The following is a 22887-nucleotide window of genomic DNA, read 5'->3' on the forward strand; positions in this document are numbered from 1 at the left end:
GAGGTGCTGAAACATTTGTTTTGAGGTTTTATTACAAAAATATATTTGCAAACATACAAAATTTTGGATGAAAAATGTTCATTCTTAAACATTTATGCAATAACTTAATAACTGCAAACATACATAGGTGCTATAAAATCCATACCATACTAAAAATGTTAATGAAGCAGTATCTTCACTTGTTGACTTAAAATTCCTCTCATTCCCAGTTCCCAGCAATTTCTCTTGAAGGCCTCCTTCCCTGTCATCTCCACCTCACAGCACATGCAGATGGGTATGGGACTGGTGCACCCACTGAAGTGGTAAAACTCAGGAATTGCTCAAAGCACATAACACACATTAAAAAATAAACTAAAAAAACCAAACACAAACTAAGCCAAACAACCATATGCCCATACACTGACTAGATAAATATAAATAGACAACCAAATTAAAGATACTGCAGTATTTCCAACTTGAAGGGAAAATATTTCATCTTAACATTTGTGTAACATTGCCAGACAAAAGTGAGGTGATATATTGCACACATTCCTCCTGTTAAGATATGCTGTTCAAAGCAACACAAATAGCTGGCAAAAGGGTAGATGAATTGTTTACAATACTTTTAAAAACAAGAAGGCCCAAATTAACATTTTATTCTAAACATATTTCAGAAAGTGTTATCAGTGACTACACATGGCACAGTGGGTTTCAGAAATATACCAAAATGAAGCAGTCAGAAATGCGAGCAAAACCAAGGTACATCCAGGAGCAAATGCTTAAATAGAGTATTTAAAGCTAAACATACATAAGAAACCAAAACAAATAACTAAGCTTTTTTAAAACGTTATTCAATCGTTCTCCAAATCTTGTTTAATTTGGAAAGATACACTGCTTCTAAGTTAACAGATGTTAGGCACCTTTCATATAAACTCTGCATTATTAAATAACCAGCAGATCAAGTCTAACTACAAAACTGAGGATTTTGATTTTCCTGAATAAAGCAGCAGCTGCATGTTTTGCTTTTGATCAGGCTTAACTCTTTCATTTTTAATTTAAAGCGAGTTAAACACCAGCCACAAAAAACATGCTTAGACAATGCAATTAATGTGAAGAGTAAAGTCTAAACAAACCTTCTCAGAACTAATAGATATAAATCCATTAAGCCAGCAGATCCACCAATAAACTCCACACTTGAAAATGGTGAAAACAAATTGCTGCAATGACTCCGTGGTCACTTCTATATGCCCTAGTTATTGCTAACACAAATCAAGTATGGTGACAAGCTGCTAATTTTAGGTTTATGCAAAAATTAAGAGGAGCAGGAAATTAAAGTTCTTAAATAACACAGGCTACATTACAAATAAACTCAAGTTCTACACTGTAGTTAAGCTTGTGTTTTACAATGCAACTTATCTCTGAAGAGATTTATCTCACTGCTCATAAATGACAGACTAACTGCAGCGCACTGGAAGACACCCAAGTAGGTTCCAGTGTCTATGGGCTATATGTAGAGGCCAGGCCAAATATCCACGCAGGTGTTCAAGATGAACAATTTTTCTTGCAGTAGAAGTGATTTGATTGTTTGTCTTCCAATTCATTTTTATAGCTGGGGGAACTGATAACATACTGCTACCAGTGCATGACAAAACCAAGCCAAGGATATTCAGCTGTCAGAGTAGAGTCAAACTCCAACAGCACTGCTGCTCTAAGCAGTATTATTTTTCTCAACTCTGTATCACTGAAGAACTCAAAATACAACTCTTTCTATTGTTACTATATATCTTTGGATACGACTGTATCTAGCAACAAATATCATTAGTTATTTCTATTCTTAGAAACACAAATCAAATCTTCCTTCAAAGCCAGGGAAATATGAAGCTCACCTTTGAAAAAGTGGCTCTGCATTTGGCTTACACTATGCATTCACCCCCCCCCCCCCCCCCCCAAGAACTGCACATGGGTTTATTAAAGTTCTTCTAAAACAACCACTAGATTAGTTGAGACCTTATACCTAACTTGAGTGTTACTGTTATATCCCCACACAGTATCCTAACTCCAGAATTTGTGTAGGAAGTTCCCATCTTCTTTAGCAAGGCGCAGAGTCCATATTGCTGAGATCGAATGCTACAATTAAAGCCAATCAATTTCTTGATGAATGTGCACAACGTTAGCATAATTCCCTGAATCCTGCACATTTTCTAACAAAACTACCATATATTTTAACTGAAAACACTGAACTCAAAGGCTGCAAAGAACTTCTCAGAAGGCAGGTAGTGCTAAAGAAAATATAGTTTCTACTAAAAAACTATGAAAAAACTAAAACAGATCAAATACATAAAAATGTAAGTATCTGTTGTATCTAAAACATACCAGTTTGTGAAAAGTAACAATTACAGCTCATTGCTAGTCTGCAACAAAAATGACTGGGTACGTTGACTATGTTAACCTCCACTAATCCTTAGGATATGCATAATTTTTTTTTTTTTTTTTAAAGGAACTGAATCTTTTTCTTCAATTTCAATAGTGCTTGAGGGAAGGGGAAAAAAGCAGTGCATCAGAACTCACTACAGACTCATTTTTTACTGAATAAACAAAAAAAAATTTTTTTTCCTTAAATTGCAAAAGCATCCTTTAAAATTAGTATTGCTGGAAAAAGTTCAGACCTGAAGTCCTGTTAACTACCTTTGTACAACTTCATGAAATAAATACAAGCCATGGGTAAACCAACACAGCAGCATAAGAAAATATAGTTAGAAATCTTTCTGATTTCAAATAAGAAACTATGATGCTAAATTCTTACATTGCTGAACTAGGAAATAATATACAAAAAGCAGTAACATGTTAACTAGATAAATTTCAGAGCATGAAGTATAGACAAATAATTTGGAGAGAAGCCAAGAGAAGAGCATGCAATTGTTCCCCATCTGCTTAGTTCTCAACACTGCAGTTACGATACAACTGAGGAATGAAATCCAAATAAGATATGGTCCATCCTTAAGCCAAAAGGGAAACAAAGTATTTCAGTCATATCAAACACTAATGAACAGGAAAGTGGTCTTCCAGTGGTGGCCTCCTACCTACACTTAACCTGAAAGAACCTCAACTTACAACAGAACTGTTCTGTTGCTTAAAACTAATACAATCATTGAAGATTTTGTATATTTCTGATTCTACCTTTTTAGAGAAAACAGCCTTACTCACTTGGATATCTGTTTTATGTCAAACATGAAGCAGTAAGATTAATGAAATATTTAAAAGATAAAATGATCAGCACAAGCCAGAGACTGTTAGAGTACTCAGCAAATCACATTTTAAAGCTTTTGTTTAAAGATTTAGCTACAAACGCCTGGCTTCCAAATCCCTCTCTTCCCCACATCTGCCACCTTAGTCACAAGGCATTCAATTCTCACCTTAGAATTGGAACTAGCTTCCAAAATCAAGTCTTGTTCTGGTGTGGTGTAGTGTACTATACTACATATGTGCTAGTTTAAGTAGTACGTAGTCTGTAATCCTTGAAAGGTGAATACAGCTAGGAACAGAAGCCAGAGCAAACATCTGCATGATCAAAAATGCAAATGAAAGCTCATAAGCAAATTAAATCCCCTCCCCCAATAAAAAGAAAGGTCTGCTGGTGACAATCACAGTGAAAACCTAAATCACTTCTGAGAACATTACTTTCTTGAAGTATTTAAGGAATACTCTTTCCTAACGGGTTCAAATTCAAGACATTGAAAACTAAGTATCTTTTAAAAAAATATCAGTTTTATAGATGAGGCATAATTATTTCTAAAGTGGTAACATTCTAAGCAGATTTAGCTTCGATTATAGCTTAATGTTGTCTGTATTCTTGGTTAGGACTTGCAAGTAGACTTCATGAATAGTGCTGAGAAAACGGGAATCATTCTGCAGGAAAAAAAAACATCAGAAACATTAGTAAAAAGATGTAAAAAAAAAAAGTAAAATTTAAGTCAGTTTAAGTAGTGCATAAGAGTCGTAATACGCTGCTATCTATCTGAGGGTTAAGGCAAGGGAATTAGCTGCCTACCTGTACAAAAGGCAGTGCTATACAGACAACACAGACTTTGAAACTGTGAAGGCAGCTATAGTGATTACTAAGCACAATGGATACTCAGATAAAAAAAGAGCAGCCCCAAGGTCAGCCCTGGCTACACAATTTCACTTTCTTCTATGCACTTTCTTTGAGAAGAGTACAAAAAAATTAAGATACAGTAAATTCCACTCTGTATACCGACATCCAAATAAAGGCTGCAGAAGTGTCAAAAATTACGTGAGTTACTTCTGCCTGCAAAATCAGTCTGAGGATTGCAGTGAGTTATATGAAAATTCCGTGTCAAAGAATTACTGGGAAGTGAAATAGAAAGCATTTAGAGATATTTCCCGAGTCCTACTCCTTCAGATAGTAGGTAATTATCTAGGCTGAAGATGTAGTACTCTTTCTACTAAACTCTACATAATGAATATGTGTTCACCTTGGAGCACTCTGCAAGTACTCCTCTGCTGTGGGGGTACAGCGACTGTCGCCTATATACAGCAATACAGAAAGAAGACTAGAGACGCGGATATTCCGGTCAGCTCTCTGAAGTGACCACAGCAACTTTCTTCAGACCATTAAGGTGAGAATCTCTAACAGCGAAGACCTCTGACAACTGAACTCAGCTGCAAGACTTAGAGGCAAGCTAGTTTTGTATCTTTAAAGGAAAAATTACACACTAATATGCAAGAAAAGCCAACACATAAATCTGGCAATTGAGATGATACTGCAGTCTGGTGTTGGCCCTTTTGATCATAATTTTTTAATTGGGAAGATATTATTTGCTACTTCAGACCTGCATTTTGAGTGCAAGACCAAGTAACATCAGCATGGAGAAAGCTAGAGAATCCTGAACTACGAGAATGGCTGTCATCCATGGTAACTTCTACTTGTTACCTATAACATAGCTGATCCGTCTAGCTACTCCCAACATTACAGATTTAATTCAACTGAACTTTATAGTCAGTAAGAATGGTACAGCTAGAACTTTTTGTAACTTCCATTCCAAATATACACACATTAAAGATGAGGAACAGCTTGAAGTAATTGGCAACAGGAAAGTTTTCCAAAGGAAAACAGAAACACTTAAAAGAAACCCAACCCTTGCCCCTCATACTACTGCTTCTATACTCATAACCTTTTCCTCAAGTGTTCACAAGTTGATGTGTGTGAAAGAAAGATTCAAGCAGAACTCTGTCCTTGCAAGTCATCCATCTCACAATCGAAGTCTCAGTACTGGCTACTGTACTTGTAACCCCACCCCTCAGATACTGAGTTTTCTTCAGACAGGACCTTTATTAGATGTATCAGTGCTTCCTGAAGCTGAGACCTACTGAGAACAGTAGGAGGTACTGTCTGAATCTCTGTTGTTCCAAGTGTTAAAGGTGATGAAGAATTGGCTTTATTTTCCACTTCAGGAGGTTTTGTAGCTGACTGCTGGAAAACACTAGGAGACAAGAGGATTGAAGGAGCTACTGTAGTTGTAGCTGTAACAAACTGTGGAGGTGCAACCTGCAGAAAAAAGAAAGTTAATAAGCACTGTGTCCAGAAGGAATGAATGCTGTTATAAAAAAGACTGTAGAAATGAACATAAACATATCAAAAATTGTAGCTACTGGTACACTAAGTTAGAAAGGCACTACAGAACAGCTACTCACAATGAAATGCTATTTACCAAGTAATTCAATGTCAACAGAAGTTCTTATTTTTGAAGCTGAAGAAGCTGGCAGCCTTCAGTGCTCTTACATGTAGACCCATTCCCATGTAGTTGCTACTTTCCAGTTTTTTTTCCCCCAAACATCACAGAAGATGAGCTTTCCATCTAAATCGTGAAAGGAAACTATGGGGTTTTTGTGCTGTTAGTTTTTCAAATTTCCTTCTTCTTCTTCAGGAGTTTACACAAAGGGCAACCCTAGTGCATTTGTTTCCTATTGTTTTTGTACTTCAACGGTCTCCAAGTACACGTATGGTTGGGAGTAAAATAATTCAGAATTTCAAATACATTTAAAAATATATTTTAAAATGACCAATGAACTATAATTAAAATATTAAAGCACACAATCTTTTTCACTGTAAGGCAACTGGACAGGAGAGAGAGAAAATGGGGAAATACTTTGACAATCACCTTCCCCATCCCATCCTTCTACAGGTCTGTTTGACATTTTACCACAGAAATCCACTCTGAGGCACATAAGGCTGACAGATCCCACAGCAATGTTATAACAATAGTACTGAAACAGAGCAAATGAAAAACCTGTTCAAACGGTGCTGCAATACTGCAGATCCAAAAATGTATTACCATATCTGTACTAGCACCAACCATAAAATATACTGTGCAGGAGAAAAGCACACTCACAGCAGTTTACAGAAATACTTCCTTGATTCGGTACAGCTTGTTTCTGACCAATGAAAGCACTTCAGATATTGTCAGAGTAAGCAATACGACAATTTCAGATACCAATTACCGCAGTTTTAAAATCTGCATTTTATTTTACAAGTAAACCGAATGTGCTGAAGTGTTTGTTCACCTACCTGACTGACTTTAGGTAAAGTCTTGGACTGTGGAAATACTTCTGGTTCTTTGTTTTGTTGTACAGCCTAATTTGAAAAGAGAGCATAATTCACAACTTGGATACAGCAGTAAGTAGTTTTGTTTGATAGTTTTTATTCTTACATTATCACTGTACCCAGAAGCAAGAAAGATCAAACCTTGGCTTTGCCTATGATTGTAATTAGAAGAGGCAACCAAGTTTGTACAACCTCCAAATAGGGCACTACAGAGAATTACTACTGCCTTTGGAGGAAAAAAAACCCACAAAATCATCTAAAGTAACATCTTTACTACAGAAGTAGCCAATAGTAAAGCAAGAGCAACACTAACTGACAGAACGGTTACAGTGCAGCCACAGGCACTAGCCTAGCAGAGCAGCAGTAACATTTTCACCTAGTCTCTCAAACCAAGGTTACTGCTTTGGGTTATACTGAGGCGTAGACAATAAATTTGCCTGCAAGAAACAAAAAGTTTAGAAGGCCCCTTACAAGTGATTCTTGGATAATACAGATCAAGGTTGTTAATTAGACAAAACAAATCAGTTTACGGCCCATTTTGCTAAATAACATCTCAGTGGAGTACACAGAAATCCCCAACAGAAGTGGTCAATACTAAAGTGGTACGAAACTCCCAAGGCAAAATTATCCAAAACATGAAGCTGTTAGTTTTGTACTTTCAAAGAAGGCATGGGCTATATATTTCCACAGAATTAACTCCTGTAGCACCAATTAATCTGCAACTGCCAATTTCTTCTCACATTACATTTTTGCTGCATTTTTCTGACACAAGTACAGGCAAATTCCTTAGAATGTATTCATGTAATAACAGCAGCAGCCTGAAAAAACTCTTCCTCCATATAGAAGTCTGTCACTGACGGCAGGTACTAATGGCAAGAATTAGATTTCAAGGTTCACAATCTGATCGGTCACACACAAGAATTCCTTGATTATTTTTAAAAAGCATATATGTAACAGCATAATTTCAAATGAAAAAATATTTGCAGCCTATACAGTTTAAATCTGTAGGGACATAACTCAAAGAATACCTGCAGGGAAGGGATTTTTTTGCTGTTCAAGGTTGATGATTTACTGTGTGATTCTTTGAAGCTTTCTGGTGTTGCAAGTTGGCCAATCGAGGCAGAGATGTTTGGTGTTAAGGAAGTCTTAGTGATAGACTGCTGTTGCATTTGGTCATGCTGTGGAGTCAACCTGAGTTTCTGGAGAAGATCAACACCTGTATGGGATGTGTTTGAAACAGTTCCTGTATTTGCTGATGTCAAGGGTGTTATAAGCTGGCTCTGGCCAGCCATTAAATTCTGTGGAGCATGGTTCACTTCAGAAGGCTGATTCACTAGCGGGGTTATCTGCTTGGTAGCTTGCTGCATAACTTGCATTAGACTGTTGTTTTGCTTTAGGCCAGGAAGCATTTGAGCAGGAGCAGCATCCAATGTTGAGGATGAATTAAGTATAGGGCTTAAACGAACTGAATAGCTTGAAACATCAGGCTGGGAAACCGAGGCTGGAGGTATAAGCATAGGTGTCAAACATTCCTGTTGACTCAAAGGATTGGCACTAGCTTTAACGTTCGGACTTTCCGATTTCCCTTGTGGTGGTTGTATTACTGCTGTCTGGTCAAAGGAAAAAGGCAAAAGCAAGTTTTGTTGCTCTCTGGCAGAGGAGTCAGTCTGCAACTTCTCCATTCTCTCTGGATTGGGATACAGAGGTAAAGGCGGTTCCTTTGGTACAGAGGTCCCAAAGAGTTCTTCTAAAGTCAGATGCTTTGGCCTTGACTGAAATGGCTAAAAAGAACAGAGAAGGAAGTTTATAATTAATATAATATAATTAATTTGGAAAGAAAAGATTAATGTGCCTGTGACAAAGTCAGTATTAAAATTTCAAGAAAACTATGAAAAACAGCCAGGTCAGATGTATTCAAAATACAATTTGGAAATCAACTGTCCTCTGTTTAGAGAAATGTTTAAGTCCATTTCATTTACAAGGAATATCCAGTCTATATAAACTAATCACATCCTGCCCCTCCCCCTGACTCAAAGGATTTAGGACATAAATATTGTTGAACAGTGACACTGCTAATTAACTCAAGACTAGCCATGTTTCACAATACAGCAAATTCCAAGAGACTCCGTTGATATAAAATAAGCTGGATAACTGACAGCAGCCATCTAAAGCTGACGGGATTCAAGCCACATAGTTGTTCCAAATGTGAACAAATAATAATATACTAGTAACTGCACACAACCATGCAGACTACCACTTTTACTTCAGTAAATTAAACTCTATGTTCAGTTATGGCCTTCTGCTGAAGCACTATATGTTGGTAATTTCACAAGTTTTAAGCAGGCAAAAAAGTTTTAACTCCGGCAAGCCTGGCTCTGGGGAAGACATTTAGGGCCACCTGGGGTTTGAAATGTGATAGCTACAGTGTTTTGCTGAAAGTGTAATAAAAGATTAAGCCGAAGTTGGTTCTGTCACTAAATCCTATACTCACATTAATGTAAGGTACTGAAAAAAATACACATTTCCTCTAATGTGCTCAAAGTCTCTTACATCAAATTTCCTTGAAGAGAAATTTAAACAGCATTCCCTATGTTAAAAAAACAATACAAGGTCAGCAAAGAGAAATAGCTGTCCACTAAGAACTTGTGTATTACTGTTCTTTTTTTCTCCCTTCAAAAACAAGTTATGTTGTGAACAGTGCACTCCTATCAAATCATATGTTGGCTACACAAATAGAAAAATGCTTCTTTCCTTATTTTAGGAGTCTCTTCAGAAAAAGGATTAGTCTCAGTATAGGAGAAACAGGAGAAGTCCTAATAAGACAACTAAGGTGACACATAGTAACAAAAATAACCCAAGTCATTTGTTTTCACTTTCTCTTTTCAAAGAAAAAGAAACAACAGAATGAGAAAGGAAATCAAAGGTAGGGTTGAGCAGACCTGCATGCATTTCAGCTGCTGAAGTAGCAATACAGTATAGTTCAAACAGCTGTCCAACAGATTTCAAATATTTTTGGAAGCATTCAAAAAAAAATAAATCAAACCTAATGTATCACAGGCTCATGCTTACCATTTTGCAGAAAAAAGAATGCTTTTTCTCTAGAGTGTAATCAAGGAGTTTGAGCTAATTCCTCATTCTCTACTTGCCAGTTCTACCATAAAATAAGCAAGATTTATTCCAAGCCAGTTATTTTAGCTGAAATTGTTTCAAATGCATTTTTCTACAGAGAAAAGAAACAGCTACTAACAACAATATCTCAAACTGTTCCTGCTTTTTTTTTTTCAGGTTGCACAGGACCAGAAGTTATGTAAAACAGCTGGACTAAAATATAACCTTCTGTTCAGAAGACTGAATGGCCTGCAGCATAACTCCAGCATGTTCTTATGGTATGTCAAAACAAAGACAGTATTGTGCAATGACAACTACTATATCACAACATTGCTATGCTTGTTCCAATTTTACTAACACTGATAAGAGCAATGAACATAGTGCAGTGCAGATAACATGTAAGCAGCCTAGCACAAAGCCTTGAGCTTGAAATCTTACTGAATTCTGCCCAGGTTACTCGTTTGTGCCACCAATGCTGTTATTTATTAATAGCTGGCTTAATGCCAGGCACACTCATCTTGCACTTAAGACATTGTACTGTTTACAAACCTTGCCAATTCCTATGCTAGGAAGTCTTCCTATGAATCTGTTTTCAAATCTTCTCCACTAATCTTACCACTGTAAAGACCCATTCTTCAAGAACAAAAATTCTGTTAAGGAGTAAGTGACTATTCCATCTGAAATTCTGCTTTTAACCTCAGTATGATGAGCTGACTAGCCTCTCTTTATTAACTCACTGCTATCTATCATGCTCCAATCTCAGTCAGGTTAGCCGCTTCCACGGATATAGACACAAACATCGAGTTAATTCCCAACATGAGATACACAGCACATCCCTTTGCTTGACTCATCTCTGGCTGAGTTGCATTTTAAGCATGTCATCAACTCACTGTGTTATGGAGACCCTTCTCTGCAGGGGCTTGCAAAGAGGGCAACACGATCATTCTACTTGATAGGAACAGAGCGTTGCCCAGAGGGTTCCTCCAGAAATCATTTCAGATACATTGAGACATGCGAATCAGCAGCCAGAGCTTGTGCTAAGAAATTTAATTTCAGTGTTCTAGTTCAGTTTTGCTGACCACTGGTGCAAAAACATTTCATGATACACTTCGAACCTCTAAATATCACAGAGCAGACATCGATTTGTCATTCCCACATCTGTGACATCCTTAGCAAGTAATCAATACACAAATGTGACATTCTGAGAGAGGTTTCAGGATCTCAAAGTACTTATATGCACAGTAGTTTTTAATTTCACTGGTCATCTGCTCTAATGAGGTAAAAATATACTCTTACTGTTGAAATTGTTTTCTTCATTCAGTAGCCCACATTATTAAAAAAGAAATTAAGAACAATCATCATTATACTGTATTTGAACCCACCCAGTTTTACAAAAGTAAAGTATCATACATAGCAACCATTTCCCCCCCTCAATATCTCTGCAGCTATAGTTTTAAGTTGCTCAACAGAAAAGGCATTAAAGCACACTGCTTTACCTACTCTGTAAATTTGTTAATTATTTCATAGCATTTTACTATAATCTCATCTTTCTGATTTTTTCCCCTTGTTACTTATTACTGTTTGGCAAGTTCAGCCATTTCAGCTAATTATGTGGCCAAAAAGACTACGTTTCTTTTAAACAAAGCCTCAGGCAGCCCTCTGCCAGGCCTCAAGCATAAGCATGCAGCAAGCAGAGCTGGCTGCCAGGGGTCAGTCTATCACTTGTGCTGGTTCTACATCAGAAGTGCTGTTGAGATGGAGGGCACTGTGACAGCCAGTAATCCAAAGAAATTTCTCTTGTCCTCCTGTTTTAACCCATCGACTGAAACAGATGTTTGCTACTCATATCCTAACCTGAACTAGATATTATTTTTACTACAAATCAAGTTTTTGTTTACAAATATTAAATGAAAGGTCACACACATTTTCCTCAGGCATTTCCTTTTTCAGACATGGTGGTTTACTGTATTCAAAACATAACAGTAAAGGAAGGACCCGGAGGCAGACTCCTCCAGATCACCTCAGTAGGGTATTTTCTGTAGAGAACTGCTCCTGATCTTTCTGTCCCCACTGGGTGGCACTGTAAGCAGGTACAAGTTGGTACAGAGAATTTAGATGCAGCACAAGCTATCATTTTAAAACCAATTTCTAGAGAGTATTATATGAAGGTGCTTTGTTTATAAATGCTTACCAGAAAAAAGGCAATTAAAGTCAATTAATGAACTTTTGCAGCCTATATTTCAACCACTCCAGTGATTATACTATTTTGATAACAAGTTTCCCACGCTCAAAGACACTTAAATGAAGCACAGGTTACTGCTACTACCTTTTTTAAAAAACCAACAAAAAACCAACTGTGGCTTAATGTTCAGTTACAGTGGTAACACTAGGCTTTAGAATCTGTACATACGAAGATAGATGCTGACTGAACATTTATCTAATATTTATCCGAAACAGATCTAAGCACTGGGCATGCAATTAAATTACCACAAACTTGAGCAACATTCTTTACTGACAGTGCTGAAAAATGTTTGGAAGATATTCCTTGCTGCCAAGGAAGGAATGCAAAGCTGAAGTCTAAAAAAAAAAAAAAAAATCGGAAAATCCTGCAATTCACCAATGATTTCAGTTACTAGGAGTGCAGCTACACGTTTGGATGCAGCACAGACAAACCTTAAGTACAGGTCTCAGACACGGGAAAGCAGGGCTTGAGCTTCTGCTCTGAAGTCTACAGAACAGCGTACAATGGACTGATGCCATATTCACTCTGTCGCTGTGACACTGGTGATTTTTGTCTGCTTCCTCACTCTGCAGTCATTCTGCACAGAACTCTACACTCTCATGGACTGACAGCATAGAGCCCACGACACACCAGGATCTGAGTTAACCCATTTAAACACACTTCAATATTCACCGTACCGTGGACACCATCTTATATTTTTAAGCATTAAGGCAAAAAAATGGATTGTAGGCTCCTAAGAGCCTTAAAACCCACTAGTTTATCTAGAAGGGGGTGGAGGTGGTGAATCATACCAGCTGATCTCAGACAAGCAGTCAGATGAGAATAGAGACTAAAACCCATTCTTAAACTGAATTTACACTTCCAAATGTATTTATTTTAAAGTTAAGCAAAATACATTCAGCAAGATGATGCTGCAGGCATTTCTGGTACAAAAACAAAGTACTAAATAAAGAAGTAGCACCTTATATATGTTTGAATTAAACTTACTTGATCTTGCACTTGTAATGAAGTGTTTTGTTCAGAAGTCTCTGCGCTTTCTGGCTTTGTGGCATTTGCATGTTGTTGCACACCAGAACTTGACATGACACTCAAATCACTGACTTGATTCTGGGGAAAAAAAAAAATACAGACCCACTTTGGTCAAAATATTGACTTTTGACAGACATCGCAGAATTCCCAAGTCTCAGGAAGTAAAATCATACCAAGATATACGTTATCTGGCACGTGTTCATAACACTTTTATTTTTAAAGGAGTGAATAAAACAAAGAAAATAAAGACAGGCTTTTCACATTCTTTTCCTGCATTAGCTGCCATTGAGGACATTAAATCAAGAACTTAAAGCTGCTTAGAAAAAAAACTTGTCAGAAATCATTCTGAAGTGATTGGATAAAGAGCTTGTTGATGACTTATTTCCACTAGATTTTAATAACGTGCAGTATTTTCAGAAGATGTTAACCGGGTTTTAGGTGAATAAGGCTAAAAGGACAAGAAAGTCAAAGTAATAATAAGCTTACAACTGTTCACAGATTGAGTTGACTTTAATGTTTAACAAATACATAAACAACACTTATTACAACCTAAAGCACTAGTGGAAGAGCAACCATAGAACTAACAGTCTAGCATTTAGTAGATGAACCTAACTACACCTTATCTCTATATGGATGAACATCAGCACAACACACCATTTCTTTGTCACTTACCTGTCACAGCAACAAAATATAGGTTAAACCTTTCAGCAAGAAGTTAGAAACAATCTGAGCTTTATTATTGTTTTCTAAATCTATTTGAAAGAGATTGATACAAAATGGACAGAGAAACAACTCCTGCCTTTATGCCTTTTAGCCACCAATTTGAAAGGTTAGCAGGCCTCTTTTTGGGCCTGAAATAGTGGACTGCCTTAGAGTTAATTACAGAAACAAAACAAAATACAGAGATTTCCTTCACTAGAGGATAATCCGCAATGTTTCCATTCTCAGAATGAAATACACACAAAAACACTATAAAAAAACATCCATTCACTTCATTAAAAAAAATCTCAGAATTCATTCATTTTCACATATGGCCTGGATGCAGCAAGTACTTGAAGGATTTAAGCTGATTTGGAATCCTAGATTAAATCACTCAGACCTTCATAAATCTCTTTTTCACTCTCTGCCCCCTTCTCATGCTGACACTCTGCCAATCTGTCGTGGGCTGCACACAAGGATTACTGTATGATCCATCTGGAATGTACCATGCAAATAAGTACTTTCTGCTCCTAAATACAAATTCAAGTGTAATTATTGAGTGCCATAAAATAATTTTAAAAAAATTTAGAAAGGATATCTTAAGAAGCCATCTTCAAGTTGCTTGCCTAATCATATTAACAATGATGTATGCTGGTTACGAGGAACTCTATAATTAAGATGCCTGAATCTTGGCACTAAAGCTGAAGCGGTTAGTAGAACATCCTCCAAAAAGTTTGCTCAATTCTATTTACCTACCAACTTGTTCAGAACTGCAGTCATAGCAGGTTAATGGATTAAGTTTGGCAGATTCAGTTTTCAGCTCACATACATACAAAGCAAAGTTTTTCTAGTTACAAAGGTGCTCTAAAAGCATCAGGCAGCAAAATCAAGATTGAGATGTAAAAAAGTCAGATACGTAGTACATCTGTGCATTTCCATACTGTGTGACAGCTGCCACAGCCTATTTATCAGTATTTTACTTTTCTACAGAGCTTCATCCACTATGCTTAGGAATTCTGTTACTAAGGAAAAGCTTTCAACATTCTCACACAAAAAGACCAGAAAATTAAGAATGGAGAAGCCAGGATATCTGGAGTGATTTTTTTTTCCTTTAATAAGAAAAAAAGCCTTCCATTTCTTCAAATCTGTCTCACTTGATACAACATTGAAAAATGAGTCATTCAGCTTTTGATGCTCCCTTTTGTGCTCTAATAAAAACTGCTACTTCGTATGAAAGCCAACACTGTGAAAGACCTTCTTCTCAAACAGGATTAATGCATTAAGCATTAGAGGCAGATTTTCTTTGGTATTTACATTAAAACATTCTGAAAACAACACTGATTTTCACAAACTAGTATCTAGTCCAGGTCAACTACAGTCTATGGTCTGTCACATTCATCTATCCTTATTGCTACGTGAAAAACTGCACAGAAGTTGGCTTGCACATGGCTTAGCCCACGTGTTTTTTTTTCCCCTCCCATTCCACAATGTGTTGTAGCAACCTAGAATCCTATGAAGGTCTTGCATTTACTCAGTAGGAACTCTGAAGCATCCCACAGCACAAGAAATAAAACACTGAAACGCTTCTACCTTTCTCCCACCAACACAGCTAAAAGAACCCATACCATCTCTGCCACATTATGCCAAGACATTACTATTGTATATTCTTGTATCAGTAGGCTTAGAAAAAAATGCCTTCAGAATTTCTAGGGCAATTTGTGCAAAACCCAGAAAAAGTAACACTTGTGTCTTCCACGTTTGAATTTGACTCTCAGGACTATGCAAATTAATAACTTCAAGAGAACTAATGTTTTCCTTCATTATCTAAACTTGTGAATTTAATAGTGGCAAAAGACTATTCTGCACTCAGAACCCACTGTTCTGAGATAATTTATTATGGGATAGACACATGGTAGGCAGAATGAAGTAGTACACTAGGGAACAGCAGGAAAAACTTACACCTGGTCTACAGCAGTTAAAATATGCTTTATAGAATGTAAATGTGCACTGACTAAATTGCAACCCTTCTCCATGGGATTTATTTTTTTTTTTTACAATTAATACTGATATCGTCAGGTATAATTTTTTTTTTGCTACTCCTAGAGATAATTTTCTCACAGCATTAGCAATTTTTGTGGAATGGGTCTATCAAGTTCCATTTTCAAGTCATATGACAGAATCAATGAGACTTTCTTAATACAGTATAGTGAGGAAGCAAACAAGGCAGCAGTGTGACAACAAGGCTACTGGAACAACGGCAGAGAATGCTTTCTCTTTAAAAGAAACACATTCAAGTGTGTTAAAAACTACTTTCTATATAGGTTTTCCAACCAACAAAAAGATAAAAAATTGGCTAAGTTGCCTGCTTAAGCCAAGAATTTCACCTCGTATAACCACAGCCCTGTAGGTCACTGTGCATCTCTGCTCGTATCACAAACACAGGATAGTACACAGCTAGTGGGCTCTTTCTTATTTAAGGCCAAAGCAATTTGGTATGCAACTCAATGAATGTTGTTGATTAAGGCACAAATAACAGCAAACCTCCTCCAGTGATTTTCAATAGAGGGAAAAAAAACTAAAAAACACAAATGTCAGCTACTATTAAGAATATTCACAGAAGTGGAGCTTCAGGATCAAAAAAACCTGTCATCTACTCTTCTACAGTGTTACATGTATGTTCACATTTTCTTTGCGACTGATTTCAAGACATGACAGTAGATAAATACCGATACTATGGAGCCTTGGCATCTATTTTAGAAAAAAAAGTATTTGTTGCATTTGCTTCCCCAGGTATCTGTTTTCAATACAGTGCTTTTTCTCCAGGAGGTAACAATTCAAATACACAAAATTACAGGCCCAATAAATTACTGATTACATGTGCTACTTTCAATCTTAGATGACAACATACTACACAGTACAACTTAGTACACAAGAATACTTCTCTACCATTGCTCTCTCACAGGTCACAAGGGATGCATTTCACCAGACTCCATACGAGGCCTTAACCCCCTTACTCAGAAGGGTTTTCTTTTGCTCATAATGCAAGAAAATAAATACATTTCCTTACTCGCTCATATTCAACCTTGGCTTTACTGAGCATTTCCAGGATGTCAATAGGTCTGTTCTCACTGCAGCCATTTGTTCTGCTGGGACTTTTTCTGTCCTGAGAAACTTGTTGCGATCTCTGAGCTTCTTGTTCTACCACTCTGTAACAGGAAAGGAGAAATGGGTTTTCAAAATTTTATCTGGAATGAACATCTTGTAGAAGACAGTGAAGAAAACCACAATTCACAGCACATAAACACATTTTGTTCTGCTTAAATGAAAACCTAACACGTAGTTGGCCAAAGTTACAAACACAGCACTGGTTTTTAAGTCAGCATTTGCCTGCAGTAAACACCGCTTCTGTAAAACTGTCATTTTATTATAAAAAAATGTCTAAACATGTGGACATCAGTGTCATACAAAGAGTACAGGCATTACAACAAAGACTGAGTAAAATAGATTTTTTTTTTTTATTCCTTACTTCTTAACACGCAGTGTTTCCATGTTCAGCCACACCAGGTCACGCTATTCAACAAAATCAATTACAAACCAGTTCTAATTTAGGACAAGGCCTACCATTAGAAAACAACACTCAGGGGAAGAAGACAGCTGGCTCATACCAGATGTCTCTGGAGCCAGTATGGAAAGAAGCTTAGAGCAAGCTACCTTTCCTCCCTCTAAGAGCTTTGGAAAGAAGAGCAAACCATTTTCTTCTCTAGCTGCCTAGCAGTAAATCCAATTACTTGTAGGCTTGTAACAATGCACTTCCTCTGGTCTTTGACACCTACAGCTCATTCATCACTTCTTCACTACCCATACTGCCTTAAGACTAAGAAAACTTGTTAAAAGATGATTAAGATGCACATAAGGAAGATGTATTCCTCATGCATTTCATTAACGAAAGTAAAGGCAACATACATTTCTACCGTTAATCCATATACAGTTCACAAGATATACATGGCCATGCAATGCACTAATGCTTATCTTCTTGAAATAAACACACACCAGCCTGTAATCCCCTCTTTTTTTAAGCCTGCATTAATCAAATATGTTAAGAAAAAAAACAAGCACAGAAAGCAGGGCAGAGCTCTGGAGCTGGCACATCACCTAAACTCTCATGCTGCAGAGCTGATGGGGCAGCCGAGAGGTGCCATCACAGCAATCACAGAAAGTGTCAATCATTCCAGCCTCCAGTTTCTTCTGGTCAGCTAGGATTCAGGAATAACTCTGCAGCATATAGACTGCTGAGTAAATAGATATTTGTATGTACCTCTACATTACCACTCTTAAAGAAAAAACAGCACAAGTCTGCAATTCCTCCCAGTTTTCTAGCAGCTAAGACCCTTCAGTAGAGTTCAACCGGGTTTACTTCAAGAAAGATTAGATTAAAAAAAGGCAACAGACTTAACCAGGAAAATTAGTTTCAAAGCTTCTAATCATACACACTGCTTATTTATCCAGATTTTCATTATTCGGTACAACTTTCTCTATTTGTATGCAAGCATTAACCTGCAAACCTAACTCAGAATCTGGGGGCCAATCTACTCTGCCAGACAATTTCTAAGAATTGCAACATGTGCTGGTTTGGCTGAAGCAGCTCAATACTGTACAAACGTTTCTATGGTGACACCATCAGAGTACATTTTGTTCTAGCACCCCACATGGTCATACAGTCCTGACTTGGGACTTGTATAAATGTAAATCCGAAACTAGGGATGAGAGAAGGCGAGATGAAAGAAACAGAACACTTTGCTGAGATTTAAGTGTCAGCGTGGCTACATCAGGAAAAATAAACACTTCAGTTAAAGGGCAAATTCTGGACAGCTGAAGTCATGCATGTTCTGCCTTGTAGGTGAAAGGAAGGCTTGTGGCTTTGGACTCTCCTTTACTCACTAGTTGTTCCAAAAGCTTTCAACAAAACATCTTCCCATTGAAATGATACTAGCTGGTATAAAAAAAAATTTCAACAAGTATATCAATTTTACAGAGGCATTTCAGAAATATTTCTACAGAGCATTTCACAATTGTTTTTTGTGTCCACTACAAGGTGTTACTTACCTTTTTCATTTTTTTTTTTTTTTTTTTCTTAAAGAATAATAAAAATTATCTTCTCATGTAGACAAGCATAAATACCTCTTCAGTGTAGCCTTGTGCAGGTTACATTCAGATGCTGGTGGGAGTAAATGCCCCAAACTCTGTACCCCCAAAACTCAGATACAAGCAATGAGCTAGAACTGGAAGAGTATCTCAAAATAGTTTAGGTCAGATGGCTGAAATAGGTTAAATCAAGCCTACAAGCTAACCTCAGTATAAAAATATTACAACTTTCATGTCAGAAAGCAATGAAGTTCCACAAAGACTTGGATTCTGGCAAATATGAGGAAAAACTCTGCTTTATGCCTATGCCTTTTAGAAATCCTACCCTTCACTAACAATTTCCACTTGACCCAAATTAATTCCTTCTGAAGTGGTTTGAACACTCCTATAGACTTCTTTCACACTAAGAAGTATTCCAGAATTTTCTAAAGACAACGCTCAGAAACACCTTAGCTGGAGAAAAACATCAAAAGAAAAAGCTTCCACTAACACTAGTCTATACTCTGAGTACGCTCTGTGTGCAATCAGGATTAAGACTTCTTTAAACAAGGCCTGCTGTTTCTTTCCATTATATCAGATAGTGGAAGAGGCACACATTCCTTCAGGGACACAGTAGTGGTTGTGACAGTTTGCTCAAGAATAACTGCAGTTACAGCACTAAAAAAATACCTGGCACAACCTCACAGAAGAGTATGGGTGGAGGACAAGGAGAGAGAGAATGTGAGAAGTGAAGATTACAAAGCCTGTGAAGAGTAATTTACTTTCCTTTTGAAAGATAAGCCACCAAAATATAAATGGAAGGCTGGCAATCTTGTTAACTCAATCTGGCACAATAAGGTCAACTCAAACAGCAGGAAAGAGAATGCAAATCTCCTTGCAACCTTTTATGGTTATGTTTTTGAATCGCCGAGGTGCTCAGAAGTCAGTACATTTTCCAATAAGCGACACAACAAAACCCACCTAAACCAACTGGTACTAACAGCCACAATCCAAAATCCCACTGCTCACTACAAAAAAAAACAATGAAACAATGTTTTTGGAAGACAAATAGTTACTGAAAAATACACTGAAATGAAGTATGGTAGGGCCTGCTGCAATGCAGAAAAACGTTAAATACCTCTCTCAATATACAAAAATGGCTTCCTCAAATTCTTTTGTTACTCCTAAAGCAATACACATGAGTATTTAAGCATTCTATATTCTAATAATGCAGAAAGACCTAAAAAAAAAATCACTTAAGTAATTAAAGTAATGAAGGACTTACTACTAGCAGAACTTCAGCTAGCACGGTCAACTTACACCAAATTAATACTTCCTATTTATTTCCATGGAAACTACAAGAGATAGAAAGAGCACAATAACACTATTTGAGTGTCCTGTAGCTGAGAATTTGTTGTCTTTCAACAGTCACCACCACTAGCTACGCATTTTTGCCAGCAGTGAACAAGGCCCATGCGCTGAGCTAGTAAAGTCTATACCAGCAGAAGTGCCCTGCTGCTGAAATGCAACACCTACCACTCACTGAGCTCATGTCTACTGTTTGGTCTCCATAAACATTCAGCAAGCACCAAAATCAGTGGATGCCATTTTTTCCACATAGAGGAATTTAATCCTATCCCTTTGCTTCATACACACATCCCTGTCGGATGCCCTTTTGTCAGACTGCCCGTCTGCTGCCATCCGTCACACGACAGCAACATGCCATGGAATACTGCCTTTCCACCAACAGTCAACTCTGATGTCATGGGCCAACGTAATACAGGAGGAGCATTACTTTCAGAGCAGACCTTGTAGTAGCAAAAGACAATCATACTGACACAGGGGTCCATGCTGTTCAGAACAATGTAACTATCTGCATTCTGTAAGTATTAAATCAGTAAGTTCTTATAACTACATATTTCTCTAGTTTCACTTGCATCAGAAGTTTTAAGTGACATTGGTCAAGACAGGCATGAAACAGATTTTTAGAAATGTTAACTCTAATTTCAGTTTCCAAGATCTTGCAACCCACAATCATTCCAATACAAAAAAAATAATCGGCAATTCATCTTGAAATGACATTCACACTACATCTACTTTACATATTATGTTTGCCTGTCTTTAAAGATGGCATGACTTGAAAGACATTTTGCTGATTAAGGCATCCAGCAGAAAATTCAGAAAGCAGTAATGGTGAAGAAAAGCAAAGTAGAGTACAAAGGAAGAGAATATACTCCATAAAACACATTCTGCATTTTTGCTGGGGTGACTACCCCATCCCATGCTTCAAAACTCTTCCCTTTTGCAGAATCACAGAACTGCAGGGGTTATACTGAAAATGTACTTAAGCCTATTCTCATCCTCTTCAACAGACCAGACAATCAGCAGCACAACACACCTGAAGCAAAGAAATAACCACAAGAAGACTCTCTACCTTCCAATCACTAAGCATATCATACTGCAAACTTAACCAGTTTCAGCTTCCCTTGGCCTCTCTTGTTCAGACTTCGACACTCTGAAGTCCTTTCCAGCAGTGCCAGTGCGACCATCCGCACTACAGAACAGAAGCGGTAACTGTACAGCTGTACGGACAGCAGCTTCAACAGTTTGTTACTGCAAACACAACTTCTAAAGTTTCTTTAAAACGAGATCATTTCAGCAATGCTCCTGCTGCACAGCCTGTGAAGAGACTTCAAGAGTCTCAGGAGCTACAAAATAAGAGCAGACAGGGCAGCATTATAAACAATCTTTTATCTCCAGAAAAAGAAAAAATAATGAAATCAACACTGAATAATAACCCAGCAATTTAGCAACAACAAGCCTTTTTATTTCACTATTCAGCCAATGCTCCTTATGCAATTTTTAGTTCAGTAATATTTCTCTCCATGCAAAACAAAAAGTACAATACATAGTGGTTGTATTACGTAAAAGAATTACAAAGAACAAAACAGCAGTACTTACTTAGCCATGAGTTTTGCTATTCGATGACAGTCATTCTTGTCATAAAACCAGATACTGTAAATTGACACTTGAAAACAAGGAAAAAAAAAGGCAGTGTAAGACAACAGTTGGTAAATAAATCAGTAGGAAGGAAGCAAAAAAACAGCCCATTGGCTCTGCAATATGTGAATTAACATCAACTCAAACGTCCTCTGCATGATCAAATACTTCTTAAATAAGTGATTACAAATAGCATGTAAGCAAACACATACACAGTGTAAATCAGATTAAATGGATGCATGACAAAACTTTGATGTTTGATCACAAATAAAAATATCAAGGAAATAACATACCAGATGCCTTCTTACTACAGTTGCAACCCTCTACTTAGAATGGCAGATTTTACCACTAAACTAGGCTAAAGACCACCCTTGTGTCAGGGTTTTTTTTTTTTTTTGAACACTCATTTTTAAATTTGTCAGTTTTTGAAGTTCAATGAACACATCCAAGTTTGAGTTACCAGAATTCAGTCAGAGGCTCTGTGGAAGGTGCCCTCTCCAAATTCTCTTTTCTAAGGAGTAATAGTATTGGAAGGAAGTGGCAGCAAAGCTCCAATCACACTTTCACATTCATGGAGCAGCTTAAAGCTAGATGCAGATTGAACACTACTCATTGAAGGCAGCAATGACAAAACAGCAAGGGCAAAAGGTTTTCAGCTCAGCAAGGCACCAAGCTCAACCTGGCTTTCAGGACAAGGAAAACTCCCCGAAAGTTGGCCAAATTAGATACTGACCATTCAGCTGAAAGACATCAGAAACATGGTCAGCAGTGCCACATGGAATTTATTTAGCAACCACATCGTAATGATGTCATTTTTACCCTCACACATCCTCATCTCCTCATGGGATGGCCCACAGCTGTGCCAACCCAAGAGATCTTCAGAACCATATTTGATTCAATTCACACAGCTAGTTATTTCATATCTTGCTTCACCAATGAAATTTACCAATGCAGAGTGTAAAATTTCTCAAAAGGCAATTAGACACTTTACATGTTGCCACTGGATTGTTTTCATGCCTGAAAAAGATATTTTTAGCCTAAGTCATCTTTATATTGATGTTCATGCCAATATTTTTATTAATTGAAA

The 22887-nt window shown here is 37.3% G+C and overlaps 1 protein-coding gene across 3 annotated transcripts in view; it reads right to left on the reverse strand.

Moving 5' to 3' along the window:
- Positions 1-22887, reverse strand: part of DCP1A (decapping mRNA 1A) — a 32752-nt gene continuing 9865 nt past the window's right edge. For 2 of the 3 annotated variants that reach the window (XM_048957527.1, XM_048957529.1), the window contains exons 4-10: positions 21762-21828; positions 16747-16885; positions 12939-13058; positions 7630-8382; positions 6566-6631; positions 5327-5545; positions 1-3885 (exon numbers count right to left, since the gene is read on the reverse strand). In XM_048957527.1, coding sequence (XP_048813484.1) covers positions 3805-3885; positions 5327-5545; positions 6566-6631; positions 7630-8382; positions 12939-13058; positions 16747-16885; positions 21762-21828 — 1445 coding nt within the window. In that variant the 3' untranslated portion in view covers positions 1-3804. The remainder of the gene's footprint in view (positions 3886-5326; positions 5546-6565; positions 6632-7629; positions 8383-12938; positions 13059-16746; positions 16886-21761; positions 21829-22887) is intronic. The other variant, XM_048957528.1, reaches the window with a different exon arrangement.

Source organism: Lagopus muta, chromosome 11, assembly GCF_023343835.1.
Source record: "Lagopus muta isolate bLagMut1 chromosome 11, bLagMut1 primary, whole genome shotgun sequence".
In the NCBI taxonomy this organism is placed as follows: domain Eukaryota; kingdom Metazoa; phylum Chordata; class Aves; order Galliformes; family Phasianidae; genus Lagopus; species Lagopus muta.